The sequence below is a fragment of the Erithacus rubecula genome (genome assembly GCF_903797595.1).
Source record: "Erithacus rubecula genome assembly, chromosome: 6".
Lineage (NCBI taxonomy): Eukaryota > Metazoa > Chordata > Aves > Passeriformes > Muscicapidae > Erithacus > Erithacus rubecula.
In genome coordinates, this window is record NC_136688.1 from 39580198 (window position 1) to 39596944 (window position 16747).

Below are 16747 nucleotides of genomic sequence, written 5' to 3' on the forward strand. Positions count from 1 at the left end.
GAAATTGCAGGTTTGAATCCTGCAGGAATTCCTGTAGTGACACTCTATGGTGAAAGGTGTACTGTGAAACTTTCTTAGGCCACATGCAAGTTAGTAAGTTAGCAAGTTAGCAGCTTTTATGGTGGAGTTTAGTCAGATCTTTTGAGTTCTTTTAAGTCTAAGGGAGCTGTATGAGTTCAATACAGTATGTCAATATTTTGTGTGTGAATGAGTTGTATGTTGAGTCTGCCAGCATAAAAAAAAAAAAAAAATTGACATAGGGACACCCATGACATAAAGCTTGTTTGCTCAAAAATTGTTTTTGATAAATGTATAAATATGTGAGAAGTCTTGTACAGGACATGTGCAGTTGGAATGATTTTCAGAATAAAGTAATGCAACTTATAGACATCTCAAAGATAAGGTCAGAGAGTTTAATTTCTTCCTGAGTTTGGTGACAGTTACAGACTTTGAAATAAAATGGTCCATTTTTCTTGAGGGCAGGGATGGAGGTGTCAAGGCTGTACAGTGACAGGACAAATGACAGCAGACAGACAGCATGGATGACAGGAGGCAGCAGAGGAAGTGTTTTCCCAGGCCACCAGCTGAGCATTGTTATAAAAGCATATAAAGCTCTGCTCCTGCAGGACTACTGCACTAAGCAAGGAGAAAGGGACTCAAAAGCCCAGAAAGACAGCAGAGCTGACCAACCAGCACCTCTAGGCACTGGAACACAATTACCTGTGCTCTGCCACAAGCAAGTGGAATACCAGACTGGTAGCACTGTCTGCCTGCCCAAAGTGGCACAGAGGGACTTTGGTGGCTGCCCATCACTGCTCTGACATAGCAAAGAGCAGCAGCAGCAGAGTGATACAAAGGAATTAGCATGCAAAGAGCCTGGCCCAGTGCTTGCAGGCTGATTTAAAGTCTTTAGCTGAAACAGCTGGGCCTTGGGATTTGGCTAGTTTTCAAGATCTATAAAAAGCTATTTCATAATCCCTGTTTCATCTCTTCTCTGAGGTGACTAGAAAGAGGATTTTATTGCAAACATCTCCCTGGAAGACTATCTTCCCAGTCTGTCATCAAAGAGTTTATGGGATTATATGACTTTATATGCAGCCTGTAAACAACTTCTGTTTATTCAATTAGTATGAGCTACATAAAATACAAGTTGTATTAGATTTCTTACTATTAATTTTAGCATGTCACCTAAAATGGTTCCTGATCCAGGGCAATTTTATCAATTTGTCCAAGTATATGATGAGAAGGAATGAAGAAAGGGCACACAGCCTCTCTTCAGTGATGCCCAATGATGACAAGGGGCACTGGACACAAACTGAAATGTGCTGGTCCATCTTAAGACACAAACTCACTTCTATTGTGAGTGTTGCTAAATTTAAAACAGGTTTCCCAGTCACCTCCAGCTGTGATGATACTGAAAACCCACACAGCCACAATCTTGGTCTGCCTGTTCCAAGTGATCCTCCTAAAGCAGGAGTAGACTACATGATCAAATGGTCCCTTCTAGCCCAAATTCCATAAGGAAAAAAATCATTAACAGAAGAAGACAGTTCACAGTACAGCAGGGAGGCTGGAATCCAAATCTACTCTTATCTGACCCCCTGTAGCAGCAAACTCTTCCACAAACTCTTTAATTAATCTGTGCTGATGGCACTAAAGGTGTGAAATAAGGTACTGCTGTAAGTAACATCACTCCATGGTGATAGGCACTGTGCTTTTCAGAACATTAAAAAAAATCCTGCAACTCATTTCGTGGGAGGTGTTAAATTGCTCAGGATTAACATACAAGAATGACAATGTACTTAGTGGGGGAAGGAAAGAAACAGCCCAAGGAGAAAGAGACAGCTTTATTTACAGAAATGAAGTAAGGTCTGAAAGGATGAAGCCAGCAGCTGCCTGAGGAGTTAGGTTTCTGAGAAAGTGCATTTCAATCCTTCCTGGCACAAAACACTTTCTGAGAAAAGGGCTGCTGGGGCCAGCAGGTTTGTGTTAAGTGAGAGAGGTCCCCTGCTTGCTCTCCATCCAACCCATCTGGACTCTGACCACCTCCACACAAGGTATTTCCCTGATAAAGGGATCTTCCAATTGCTGCAGGGTCCTAGCAAAAGGATACTGGCAGAGGTTGCTGTCCTGGTTCTCTGCAGGAGTTGCCACACCTCTTTTCCTTGGGTGAGCCAGAACTAAAACAGAAGTGCAACTGGTACTTTCCCCCAACACTTTCACACAGGGAGAACATGGTCCAGGTAGGTTTTACTCCAGCCACAGCCATGATCAGTGATGCCAAGCCAGCTTGACTATTACAGGGACTGGTCAGCACTCTCTGGTGGAGAGACTCATGACTGTGACTGACACATTCCTCTTGTAAGAATAAGCCCAGGCACCATCCAGAGCAAACATTCATCTTGCTGTGCCCAGTAACTTCCCTCCACACACACACAGGTGATGCCTGGCTTACAGCCACATAGACAATCAGATTCCAAAAAGAATCAACCCTGATGGATCAGTGCCATGGTTTCACCAGCTACATTTTAGTAGCTGTCTTCAACCAGCCTGAACGCCACTGTCCCACGGGCACCCACTGTCACCAACGAACGCTGATCATGCAATGAGCAGGAACACAGCTGCCCTGCTGGCACTGGACTGGGATTTGCAGTTCCCTCTTTCAGTGACAAGGCAATGGCCAAACAGGCTGTTTCACAGGCGCTCAGTTCTTCCACCGGATTTGCTAAAAAAGAGAACAAGACATGACAAACAGCCCAAGAGGCCAACTCAGTGACTCCCAATCCCTGACAAGGACAGCTATGGCCAGAGTGTGCCACTTCTATCAGTATAACCATTCATTCCTACCCTGAATGCAACCCCAAACAGATTACCTTTCCAGCAGGGACAGAAAGTACATAGGACAGCCAAGCCTCTACACCTAATCTGTATCTGTTTCTGATGAGAGTGTCTGGAAGAAAGTGTAAGCATTTCTTACCACGTTGCTGAGAATGCTCTGTATCTTCTCTTCTTCTACAGAGCCCCGCTCCACCTTGCTTTTATATGCTGTCAGCTGGACACGATCCTTTAGATCCCGGTAGGTCTAGATAAAGGGCAAAACCAGCACCCAGCTGAGAGAAAGGGACACTCCCATGCTTAGATGTTACCTGCAGATGGGCAGGGCAACTCTGCAATCCCCCATCCAGTTCCCAACACAGAAGAATTTCACAGCACAAACGCTAGGAGCCACTCTCTTGGCTCATGGACTTCTACTGGGAACCTTACCGTTTTTCCCAGCTGCAGGGATAAATAAACCCCACCAAGCACGACAGAAGGGGCATGTGGCAGAGAACAGAAAAGCTAGAGAGAAAATGCAGGCCCATGTCCCATCTCTTCACACAACCTACCTCTATAACCACATCATGACATTTGTATTTGGTAGCGAGGTTCAGTCGGGTCTCCACATCTTCCACCAGGCGCACATATTCCTGCAGCACCTGTGAGAGACACAAGAATGTCTCAGCTCCCTTCCACAGGCGTGTCCTGCCTCCTTCCCTCACCCCAGTCCCAAAGCCTTTCTAGATTGCTGGTCACACAACTTGGTCCCTTCTTTAGGGAACAAGTGACCTCAACAAAACTATTAAGGATCCAAGAGGCTTTGCTTACAAAGCTCAGTCACAGAAAAAGCCAAGTTAGAAAGGACCCACAAGGATCACAGAGTACAACCCCTGTCCCAGCACAGCACCATGCCCAAGGGTCAGAACGTGCCTGACAGCATTGTCCAAATGTCTCTTGAATGCTGTCAGGCTTCATGCTGTGACCATTTCCTGGGGTAGCCTTTTTCAGTGCCCAATTGCGCTCTGGGTGAAAAAACCTCTTTCCAATATCCAAACAAAACCTTCCCTGACCCAACTTCAGGCCACTCCCTTGGGTCTTGTCACTGGTGACCCTATTCTCACGAAGAAGTTGTAGGCTGCAATGAGGTTTCCCCTCACGTTCTTCTCCAGGCTGAACAGACTAAGTAACCTCAGCTGCTCCTCACACAGCTTCCCCTCAAGGCCTTTCATCTTCACAGCCCTCCTTTAGACACTAATAGCTTTATAATCTTTTTAAATTGTGGTGCCCAAAAATGCACATGGCAGTCAAGGTGAGGCTGCCCCAGTTCAGAGCAGAACAGGACAATCCTCCCCTTGCCTGGCTGGCCATGCTGTGCCTGATGTGCCCTAGGACAGGGCTCGCCCTCCTGGCTGCCAGGGAACTGCTGGCTGAGATTCAACTTGCCAGTGACCAGAATCCATGGTGCTGCTCTCCAGTCTCTCATTCCCCAGTGTGTCTGTACATCCTGGGTTGCTCCATCCCAGATGCAGAATCAGTCCCTTTCCTTTGCCAAACTCCATTTGATTTTGGTGACTGCCCAGCCTTCTAATTTGTTGAGATCTCTCTGCAGAGCCTCCTTGCCTTCTAGGGAGTCAACAACTCCTCCCAGTTTTGTATCATCTACAAACTTGCTTAGCATCTCCTCCAGTCCTGCATCCAAGTCATTTATGAAGATGTTGAAGAGCACAGGGCTGAGGATGGAGCCCTGTGAAACCCCACTAGTGACCAGTCTGATGTCACCCTATTCACTGTAATTCTTTATGCCCAATCTATGAACCATCTCATCACTTGTTTATCCAGCTGTGTGCTGGACGTTTTGTCCAGAAGGATACCATGAGAGGCATCAAAAAATTACTGAAATCTAAAACCATTACATGAAGTGGCTTCCCTTGATCAACCAAGTGATTATCTTATCATAAAAGGAAATCAGATTTGACAAGTAGAACTTTCATCTCATGAAGCTGTGCTGGCTGTGACCAATAACTGTGTTGTGCTCCAGGTTTTTCAATATCTCCCAGAATAATCTTCTCTATAACTTTACCATGCACTGAAATAAGACTAGCCTTGCCTTCTGGAAAACTGGGACATTAACGACTCTCCAGTCATCTGGGATCTCTCCAGATTCCCAAGACCCAAAAAGTCATTGAGAGGTTTTGTGACGACATCAGCTGGCTCTTCAAGGATTCTCTGATTAATCACACCATACCCCATAGATTTCCAACTGAAGCAGCAGATCCTGAATAGATTCAGGGTCAACTGGGAGTTGACCATTTTCACAGTCATTGTCCCCCAACTCATCATCTGTTTGTGAGGTGATCATCATCATCCTGTAATGGGCCAATGTTATTCCTACACTGCCTATTGCCATTAAAACATTTGTAAAAACTCTTGTTTATTGTTCCCCACAGTTCTGGCCAGCTGCAACTTCAGTAGAGCTTTGGCTGCACAAAATTTTCTCCCTATATGGTGGCAAGAAATATTTCTCTATTCTTCTCATGTCATTTGACCTTGCTTCTACACCTTCCTTTTTTGCCTTATTATCAAGGGAAGATTCCTGTCCCATCAAGCTGGCCTTTTGCCTTGCCTGCTTGACTTCCAACATTTGGGAATGCCTGTTCCTCTACCCTTAGATGGTCATGTTTAAAAAGTGACTGATGGACCCTACTGCCTGCAAAAATATTTACCCAGGGAACCTTACCATTTCCCTGAGCAGCCTGAATTCTGTTCTCCTCATGTCCAGAGTTAAGGTTTTGCTGGCACTTTTCCTTCTGTCAACAGAGTCTTAGGCTACCTGGTTCCTACAGATCAGGTTAACCATTGCCAGCCAGATTAAGAACGAGAAAATTTAATGCAGCAAAGAAACGTGGTAATGCACATGGGAAGAGTTCCCAGCCACCTTTGGCCCGCTGTCCCTCTTACAGTCAGAGCTAAGATCCAGCCCTCAATACCACACACATCTTCTGTTGATGCATTGGTCACCTCAGCTGAATGCAGAGCCAGAAGATCAGAAACTTCTCCCAATAACAGCTAGGAAGCATCTCACCTGAGGAGTCATTCATACACCAAATCCCAATAAAGAGCAGGACATAAGCAGGGGTTCCTGGCTCACCTGCACAGGAGCATTGTTCCTCTGCAAGATCTCCACCACCCGGTGGAAGCCAATAGGTGCCTTCTTCTTGGTGTAACCCAACCAGTTCTGAAATGAGAATCAAACTTATGTTAAACCAAAAGGACAATCCTCCCAGACACAAGAAAACATGGGTTTTTCCTCCCAGTGCCAGTAATGTACTCCACAGCCACCACATGCATCCCATGGCAAAGCCCTTCACACAGTGGCTGAGCACAGGGTGGCTGCAATCCCTTTGGTAACAGAGTTCAGGGGCAGCCCCCTTCTCTGACCTTATTGCTGCAGCCAAGCCAGGCCCAGCAGAGTTCTTGGGCAGGAAGAGAAGTACTGTGACACCCTGCAGCAGAGGTGCTGTGTTGGTGAAGGAATAGCAAAAACTTATGAATGCTGGGCCCTGCTGAAATAAAACCAGTCTGTCCAGTAACTCCAGAACAAGCCAGCTATCAGTAGCAGGCACCAGTATTTGGGACTCTGTCCCCAGCAAGGCTTTCTGCAGCTCACCTTGGTGGTGAGGAGGGCATCCACATCACCCCAGGCCCGCAGCTTGGCACGGGCAGCCAGGGCAGTCAGCACATACTGCTTATCAGGAATCTGCAAGGCAGAAAGCTGCAGTCAGAACAGTAGCACAGCTCAGAAGGCCTGTGAGGGCTGGACAAGAATGGCATCTGCCCCAGTCCTGTCAGGACCCACACCCAGGCAAAAAGGCAAGATGCTGCCTGATGCCACACACAGCACTGCAGGGAGCAGTAACTGGGAATTTAGAAGTGCTACTGCAGATAGAGTACATCCATTGAAAGTCTCCACATAGCTCCCACTGGCCTTTCTGAGACTACAGAAGGGCCCTGCTCAAAAAGGATGCCATGGCCCCCTCCTTAGCTCATTGGTGAGCCTCTCAAATTCCTCCGAGCCCCTTCATTATATACAGTTAGTCTGTGCATGTTTTCAGCTAGTGCTGCCACAACAGGGGAGACTCACGCACCTTAAATGTTTTCTTCAGGTTGGTGGGGCTGCTGAACATACCCTAGAGAAAGCAGACAAGTCAGTGCAAACTCAGAAGGGCAGGCAGGTTCAGACAGTAGGGTTTCAGACACCTGTTGTAAGGCATCTGCCTTGCACAGAGTCAATCTTCTCAAGATTTTACTGCTTTTTGCTCATGCCAGTGCCACAGGAGCAAGCAGCTGGCAGAAGAGAGCAACTATCCTACCCCATTATCTGTCTATCCCTACATCCTCAACTGGTGCACCTCCAGCACTTCCAAGACCAATACCACACACCTCAGCCTCATGGGATTCACAGTGATTTCAAGCAGCAACTCCCTGACAAACTGCCAGCTGAATGTCTTGAAACACAAACTCCAAACTGGTGCCACGGGACAAAGTCTCTCTGAGCAATTAAATATGACCTCTCTTTCCCTTTCTTTCCTTAGCATGCCACAGCTTGACCACCTCACATCCTGAGAGCTACAAGGATGAGATGCAACCTCATCTTCTGCCACATCATCCTCACCTCAGCCTCTGTGTAGTGGTAGAAGCAGGAATAGAAGAGGGTGGTCACTAGTGGCATGTTGAGAATTGAAGCCTTGCGAGGATATTTCCGAAATAGCTCTGACTGCCCAGCCATCTCCAAGTGTCGGTCATTAGCCTGTGGAATCAGAAAGACAGCGTGAACATGAGTCAGTACAACTGTGGGATAGAGACCTAGAGAGAGTGTTGTGACAGCAATGTGCAAGCACTGCCCCAACATTCTAACAAGTCTCAGATCTGGTATTTCACATGTGCCTGGCACAGCAGCCTGAACAGCAATTACAACTATACTAATCAGGACAAGCTTGTTAGATCCAAAGTGGTGTAAGTTAGGCACAGCAAGAGATTTCACAGCTAGTCCCAGTCATCTCCTGACCAGCAGAGAAGATTTCACACCTCAATGATGATCTGTCGCTCCAACAAGGTATAATGATCTTGGATATGGGAGGTATCCTCAGCTGAAAATGGCAGCCTGGCCAGACAGGAAGGAAAGAGACACTGTGATCAGCTCTTAAGAATTCATTCACTACTAAGTACACTTTGAAGAATTTGTTTTTCTACTAAACAAGCTCATTTTCTTCCCAGTTTGAATGGCTATTGGGTACTCAAGTTCCTGGCCCACTGCCCTCTCCAACTGACTCTCTCCTAGACAGGCTCCAGAGAAACATTATGTGAGACCTCTCATAGAATAACCTAAAGTGGATGCTACCAACTTCCTCAAGTGCTCAGGCACCCAGATTTTGACCCATTACAATCTGAAGGGTGAATGTTAGAAAGTCCCTCAAAGCATCTTTCCTCCTGAATAAACAGCAAAAGCTGCCGGACTAGTGATCACCACAAATGATTCCTCTCTGGTCTGCACTGCATCCACAACTCTACTCCCACCCCCCACTAAGGGAAAACCAACATCAGCTCCCAAACCACATAAGCCATGGCACGGGCACAGAGATCTAATTTTCTTCACTACCACCCTCACTTCACCACCATGTGAAGAATCCACATCCCTCCTGTGCTTTTGCATTTTTTCTTACCCAATGCAACCTTTGAGAAATTCTCTCCTTTTTTCTACATCCTGGATGTTCAAATGCTCCCGGTACTGAGATAGCTGGAGGGAGAGGGGAAAGAAAAAGCAGTCTGTTTTCATGGCTTTGGGAGATACAGTATTCCAGAGGGTGAAATGGGGGCAAAAAGCTTTTGCCTGATTCCCACACACTCTGCAGTCAGGGAGCTTACGCTCCTCGGAATACTCACAGCAACTTCCTCAGTCCTGTCTAAAAACCTGCAAAAGGGAATTAGCAAGCATTAACCCAGAGGCAGATTCCTAGCACTGTGCTCAGCCCTGCCACAAGATGGATCAACAGCCTCACCTGAGCAGATCCAGAAGGAATTTCTGCTCACCCGTCTCTCTGAGGAAATGGATCAGATGGCACAAGGCCACCTGCCGCACCTCCAGCTCCCGAAACAAGATCTCTACAGGGGAGAGAGTTTATGTACAGGTGGCAAAAGTAAGATAGTGCTACCAAGCAGACAGGACTTAGCACAGTGCATGGAGCTGAAAGTCACTGGCAGGATTCAGCAACCTTATCCCATCTCAAATCACAGTCTTAGAGGCTGGAGCACAGAAGAGCCCAATCACTGGGCTAAGAGCTGAATTCACATCCATGTGCTATCTCTAGAGATCAATTTTCATTCATCCCATCACCACCACCTACCACTGCTTCTCTCTGGAGCCTTTGTAGGCATCACCACCTCTCTTTCCTCCCACATTACACTAGCTACAAAAATATTTCCTGCTTAGTAAAAAAGCAATATCCCATATGATCTCTTTGTAACTTGTATCCAGTGAAAGAATGACTCCCTCCATCCCTCACTGAAACACATCACAGAAATCCTGGCCCCAGTCACACTCACCTCTCCTTAGCGTCCGTTTCAGGAATATTAGGACCTGTGAGCACAGACAGACAACTCAGAATTAAGACAGACAAACAGCACACTGGTCAAGGCCTAGAGAAGCTTTTGCAGAGTGGCAAGAAAGACAGCAGAAATACAGAATTTCCCTTAAAGTCTTAAGCTTTGACACTTCCCAGTAACTTTCATTTGAGCTAAAGACACCCCTCAAGACTGGGTGGCCAGATGACTGCATTCTCACAAGCACTCTCTGTGGGGCCACCCAGAAATCCCAGCCCAGTACAGCCCCAGCAGGACTCACAGCTGTAATGACATTCCCATCATGCCCTGCCACAGCTTCATCCAAGAGCACCAGCTTGTCCTGCAGGGACCGAAATCTCTCTAGAGAGCAGACCTAGAGATAGAAGAGGAAGAAGTAAGCATGTGGGACATGAGACAGTGCTCAGGCTGAATCCAAGGTATTATTTATTCCTCACCCATAAGCCCATCAGCAACATGAGCAACTGCTCTCCTAAAGACTGGAGAAATTCTCATTTAGCTAAAACCACATCCCACATAATTCCTGGAAATTTGTCCACAGGGGTTGCAGTCCAAGCCTCATTACTGCCTAATCTGGGACAGCACACAAGGTACATTCAGCACAAACACCCTTGTAACAAGACAAAACTTTCCTGCATACCACAAAGCACTAACCCTGACATGAAGAGGAAACTCTGCAGGCCCCTTTCAACAAAGAAGACCATAAAAGCAGAGTGATAACTTTTCCTCCCTTCTTCTTACCCCACATCTGTGGCCTCTCTCAGCCTTTAGTTCACCTCAGCCTTTGAGGAAACACATGCAGAGTGAAACCACAATCTCCTTATGTGCTCACTGCACACTGAGGCAGCTGAGACTAAGATTACAGCTGCAGTGAAACCATTTCTGTCTTTCTCCCTCCATTTGCCACCAACTGAGAATGGAGATAAAGCCTCAACCCCTCAGATTTTTAAAATAAGCCCAGCCCCAGGGAATGGAAAGGGTAGAAAGGGACAGTGCAGTACAGGATACCTACTGTCAGAGCCTTGCTGAGGGGACAACTCAAGTAAACAAAGCAACAAAACCCTGAAATTCTCCTGCTGCTCCTGAGCTAGTGTGATTCAAGCACTGCCACCTGGCAAAGTAACAGACAGGCAGACCACCATCCCTGCTGGGTGCTGCAAGCAACACAGATCTCCTCCTTGCTCCCAGAACAGCCAGGAGCACAGGAAAGTGTAAAGCATTTTGGGAACACCACCCTCCATCCCTTACAAGCAGGTAGGAGTGCAAAGTCCTTACCTTGCCCCTCTGCATTCGCCTGACCGTATCTTTTGGGCTCCAGTCACTGCTGTAATCCTGCCACAGGAAAAATAAAGCACTCTTAAGCCTCAGATCATTTCAGCAGTCTCCAAGCTGCTTTCCACTTCTGCTTCATCAGTGATGGCCCACATGTAGCTACTTACACTTACCAATCTGCTGCTCCAGGAAAGGTGTTAGTAGGATGTGTATGTACATTTTTCAGGCTGAGCCCTCAGACTCTGCATATGCTGGTGTGGAGGGAAGCTAGAGGCTTATGTTAACACGGCCTTTCTATTGCCTCAGTAAGGTCTGTGATCATATCCTTTATAAGAAGTGCATTGCAACAGGCTGTTCTCCTTGCAAACAAATGTTGCTTTTGGGACAAAGCACATGCAAAACAGACTAACCCAAAACTGAAAGGCAAGGAGTCAGTTTCTCAGACAGACTTCTGGTGGTGAGCCTTCCACAGCAGTGTGGAGAGCACAGGGACAATAGCCTCAGGCAAGCACCTGGAAGTCGCACAAGACAAGGACAATGTGACATGTGCATTGAAGCCTGGAGGAGGATCATCTTAACTAATATGTTACCACTGCTGCAACAACCAGAATTTTCCCCCTGCAGCAAGCAGACACTATGATCTGAAGCACTAGATAAGAAATGATGGTGGCCTGAGCCATTCCTAACTCAGAGACCATAAAGTCATCTAGGTCTCTGTGAGGCACTCAAGCCAGTGGGTGTATTTAGCTTTCTGCCTCAAAAGGCCCAGAGAAAGGGAGCAACAAGAACCAGCTCTGAGGACACTGAATTTTAAATCCATTGAAGATTTTTTGAAAGTCCAAATCTCAGGATGAAAGGTCTGACCCAGTCCTATTATGGGACCTCTGCACATGAGTCTCTCAAAGCAATGTACAGCTGAGTGTCAAATATCCTGAGCACCAGGGTTCCCTCCAGCACCTCTGGCGAGAGGCAGTTTCTCAGCCTGTAAGGAAACTTATCAAAAGCTGCCATTACCTTTCCTTTCTTTGTTCCACCCCTCTTACACCACTTCTGTCTGCATTTAAGAGGCTGTATAATCCTTCTTCCTGTTTCACTGCTTATGCAGGCCCAGAACAGAACACAATAGGGTAGTCTTGTTTCTCCTGCTGTGCTTTGAGGAAGTGCTGTCTGTTAGGTTATGTCATTAATGGCTAATTGACAAAATATGCCAATCTGAGGAGGATCAGATGGCCAAGAACAGGTGGACTGTGACCCCCAGCAGCTCAAAGATGCAAGTGCCAGCTACTGGAGGAGATTGGGGTCTGGGATTCAGCTACAAAACAAACCAGATGCCAAAGACCAGCTACGGGAGGGACCCATAGAATGTGTGCATGTTCACTAAGGGAATTGGTCAGACAGAAAGGAAGCTCAGGATCAAGCTTGAGTGTTTTCTGTATGTGTCTATTCATAATGGTGCTGGTTTCTGTCTGTGTTAAACCATGACAACAGCTGTATTAGCACTGTGCATGTCTGTATCTGGAGGGAACATGGGCTCAGTCCTGTTACTGCCTGGACCTAGGACGCAGTCCTAAAATCCTCTAGATTCTCCAACACCTATCACTGCATATCTGGAAGACAAACATACCTGCTAATAGGAATACTGCCTGTGCACAACTCCCTCTGTGTTGCCCCAGTGCTTCATGAGCAGGAAATTTCAAAACATTAATATTTAAAAAAATGTAAAAGCTATACGTGATGCCAGTTTATCTGCCCCAGCATGAAAGTATCTTACAGGCATAGCACTATTTTGAAATCCTTTCCAGAAAGACTGCTGGGCTATTCATTAAAAGTAGTAACCAAAATCAAGATACCCAGCAAAGCTCCAAGCTTCTGAGCAAATGCAGAGAATGCTTAAATTACTGCAAGGCTGCATTTTGCAGTTCCCTGTTCTATTCCCTGCATTGCCCTCTTCCGTCTGAAACAGCAAATAATCACTTCCCATGAAACCAGCAGAGGAGGAAGTTCACTAATCTTGGCATACAGCAAGCACAGGCTGCTCACCTTGTACTCAGCTTTCGGTCTGCGCAGCTCTGGGGCATAGTTTTTAACTCCTGTGTCAGTGAGGGCTGAGAGGGAAAGGCACAGATGAGTAGCACATAAAAATCTTGATTCATATCCGCTTCCAAATCCATCCCTTTCTTGGTTTTCATGGCAGAAGACCCAAATGCCAATACAGCATTACTCTAAAACAAACAGTTGTCAGTTGTACATTAAGTAACTACCCCGAATCACCATGCCAATTCTTTAATTTCTTTGAGGAAAGAACCACCCATGAACTTTGAGACAGCACGTGATTCAGTTTCTCTTTTTGCATCATAAGGCAAATGACACTTCCCTTTTATTGGGAAGTGTTTTGTTTCATGTAAACCTGCACCTCTCCCAGAATGAGGTAGGGACCCAAAACTTACCATCTGAAAGGGACTGGAAACTTGAGAGTTTGTTTCGTCCTGAAAGAAAAAAACAGATGAGGCACTGACCCTTCACCAGCAGTATTTCCCGCTCAGGGAACATAAGACTAGACCGCAAGCTAGTTTACTGCAGCATTGCCACTGTAGAACAACTCTGTCACCAGCACTGGAGCTCACCTGCTTACATTCTAAGGCACTGAAACTGTGGCATTGCAAACCATATCACACTTCATCCCTACCTGCTGTCTTGGTGCTGAGGCCAGGAGAGGTTAGAGCCTGAATTCACTCATCTACCTGCAGAGCACACAACACAGGCCATGGCAACATGGACAGCTCCATTAATCAGAGCTGCAATTGTGATGCCTTTCTTCATCACTTTATTGCCAAAGTTGAGAGTAAAAAAAACATCACAAAGAAATAGAGACAAAATAAAAGCTATTTTGTTGTCTGGCTGTGAGAGAACAGAGCTGAACTCTTGCAAGCTGTGTATGTTTGCCCATGGCCTGCTGCACAGTTCCCCTGTAACCTCTACACTGCCGCTGCTCATCATGTGTTTGCTGAACCAGTACCAACAGCTGAGCTCCAAATAAAAGATAATCAGTCTCTTCTACAGAACTGAAAACCAAATGATGGCTACATGGGTCAAGCCAGTCCCTTTGCAGCCTGCTCTTTTCTACCAACCAAATGGATTACCACATAGTGCTGTGTTCTACCTTGCTTTCTTCAGAACATGGATTTTAAGAAGCCATAATCTCCAAAGCCCTTTCCCTCTCCACAAAAACATGTGATCTACTGCACAGTCTTCCATTTCTGACCAGTGAGCAACACACCTCCACCCTGAGGAGAGACTGGAACTTCTATGTCTTGCAATGCACTTCAGATAAAACAATTTACATAAGATAACACAGCTGCCCCTTAGACAGTCTTAAGAAAAAACACATTTGTCAATATGGTATAATGAACCTCACCTTTGAACAGGCTGCTTAGGGAGTAGGAAGAAGCTTGTTTGGGAAGAGCAGCATAGGAGGAAGAGCCCTTCTGTAGGCTGGAGTCTCGGCCATCCAGGGAGCTAGTGCTGCCAGAGGCTGTCTCTTTGATTGACCAGGAGATACCTGTGTGCAGACAGGTCATTTTTAACCCAGAAAGAGCCTGTAAAGAATGATCTTCTGGCATGGCAGAAACATTACCAGACATGTGCTGGTCAGTTCTGTACTAGCATGTCTTGGTAAGTCTGACCCTCAGCACAAAGTAGATGCAGTGCATCTCTCCATGCAGAACTACACTCTCATGTCATGCTGCTTGTAAGCAGTGGCATGTTGTCCTCCAGACATGGCTGGTTTCAGCAATGCTGTACAGCTGGCTATGGCTTGTGTAAGAGGAATACACAGACTCCCCCATCATCTATATATTGATGCATGGGGCAAAGCACAGTCCCTGTTCTAAAAGTACAAAGCAAGACAGAGTCTTCCTGGCCTACCTCAAATTACAGAAGCCTAAGAGTATTCTTTCTTGAACTCAGAAGACTAAGATAGTTTTCCTCCCCACGTAGATAAAACAGTTGCCTCTGCTGGCAACAATGCCTATGTCTCCCTCCTGCCTGTTCAATACAGTTTCTCCTTGTTTTCACACAACTGCACAACACGCATATTCTAGGATCAGAATGATAGACAAAAATACACAATAGGTAGAGAGATCCTGGGTGGGAAAAGAAGGCAGAGGGAGGAGTTACAGCAAAGGATAAGAAGATCAGTGTTTGAAGATCCTTTGGGTGATCCATACGTAAATTTTCATGGTTTGACACTGGCTAGCAAGTGTCACAATTTTGTGGGTCATGTACTCAAAAGTGCAGCACACAGCATTGTGTGTGGACCATGAGCTCACTCCCATTGTCACTAGAAACACATCTGCCTAATGCTTACAGCTCCCTTTCACATTTCAAGCATAAGAGTCATTCAATAAACACACATTAAACCTTGGATTGTCTGCTTAAAGTGCCGTAGGGTCAAAACACAGAAACTTTAAATAGTGCCATTTCAGGCAGTGGTGTGAAGGAAATGATCACCTAGAATCTTGCAGACCACCTGAGCATGATTAGTATCAATCCATAACCTCCAAAATACCTGTGCTGAGCTTGACTACATATTAACAAAAACAGTGAATTCCCTCCATTTGTCTGCACTCCTCTATTTTACACAATGTGGGCTCCTGCTTGCCCTCTTTTCAGTGGATCTGCTCAGGTAAATCAAGCAGCTCATGATGTGATCTGGGAGACTACAATCAGAATAGATATGCAGGATTAGATAGCAAACAATACTCCTGACCTAAGCAGCAATTAAGCCCCCTCTGTCTCAAGGATAATTTGTAGTACTTCTGCACTTACTTCCCACAGGTTCTCCACTCCAGCTGACCCTCTCAAGGTCGTCATCATCATCATCGACAATATCCCGAAGGCTGTTCACTGCCCGTTTGGATTCCTTTAGCTACACACAAAAGAGTGACCTTGCATAAGGACCATCAGAATTGCAAAATACACTTCGTTTCCTATTACCATCAAACATCTCCCAAAGAACTTCGAGTACAGCTTCTTTAGCTTCCATTGCTTCTTCCCGGGATGGTATTTTAGTCCTGCAGGTGTGCAGCAGACACAGCAGCCCTTCCTCACCACCGGGAACCCCAAGGACACCCAGGCGGGCACTAACAGCTCAGCCAGCGGGAGACGCAGTTTGGTTACTGGGCGAGGAACCACGTCCTGATGAGATTTCGGACTGGCTACTGTGGAGGGACGGGAGCCCTTGGCACCCTCCGCAGCGGGCAGGAGGTGACAATCCACCCACAGAACATCAACTCTCCGCGATGTGCAGCGCCGAGGCCTGGGGGGCCCAGCCGGAGAGGGTGTCCTACCGCCGGTCCCGGGCTCGGACCCTCCCTACCTGCGAGAGCTCGTCATCCTCATCGTCGAAGGTGAAGGCCCGGAACTTGGAGCTGTGCCAGTACTCCTCCTCGTCCGCCCGCACCCTGCTCATCTGCAACGGCACCGCGCGGCTGCCTCAGCACAGGGCGGGAGCGGCTGCCTCGGGGGTATCACCGCCCCTGGTCCTGGTTCGGCCCCGCTGCCCGCAGCCCCGCGCTCACCTCGCAGCCCCTCCCGCGCCAGCAGCACCGGCGTCCTCACGGCAGGGCGGGGCAGGGTGGGGCGGGGCGGGGCGGCAGCGCGGGGCACGCCGGAATATGTAGTTCTGCCGCTGTGTGCGGCACGGCCGCTCCTTGTTCATGTACTACGAGTCCCGGCGTGCCCCGCGGGCCGCATTGACGTGCCTTCGGACTACCAGTCCCAGCGGGCTGCGGTGCGGCGCTGCGGTGTCTGGGCCGGCAACCGGCATTGGGGCTCTGGGAACTGTGGCCTGAGTCTGAGAGCTGTGGGTCAGCGGGGACGGCACGGGATCGGACCGCGAGCGCCAGACCCAGCTCCAGCAGCCTGCGGCGCGGCGGAACCAATTGGCCGCACGGAACCAATTAGCCGGGATAGCGGCGCGCGGGGGCGTGCCGGAAGTGCCCGCGCCGGGCGGAAGGCGGGA

The 16747-nt window shown here is 47.4% G+C and overlaps 1 protein-coding gene across 1 annotated transcript; it reads right to left on the reverse strand.

Annotated features, from left to right (window-relative positions):
* Positions 1 to 1832: 1832 nt before the first annotated feature.
* Positions 1833 to 16406, reverse strand: VIPAS39 (VPS33B interacting protein, apical-basolateral polarity regulator, spe-39 homolog). Its single transcript, XM_079308561.1, has 20 exons — positions 16305 to 16406; positions 16103 to 16195; positions 15553 to 15652; positions 14141 to 14284; positions 13173 to 13211; positions 12766 to 12830; positions 10729 to 10785; positions 9716 to 9808; positions 9418 to 9451; positions 8874 to 8976; positions 8758 to 8785; positions 8538 to 8611; positions 7903 to 7978; positions 7490 to 7624; positions 6963 to 7004; positions 6485 to 6574; positions 5966 to 6052; positions 3387 to 3476; positions 2978 to 3082; positions 1833 to 2725 (listed from the first exon to the last, which is right to left on the reverse strand). The coding sequence occupies exons 2-20, from the start codon at positions 16193 to 16195 to the stop codon at positions 2705 to 2707; spliced, it is 1476 nt and encodes a 491-aa protein (XP_079164687.1). The 5' UTR covers positions 16305 to 16406; the 3' UTR covers positions 1833 to 2704.
* Between the last annotated feature and the right edge of the window lie 341 nt (positions 16407 to 16747).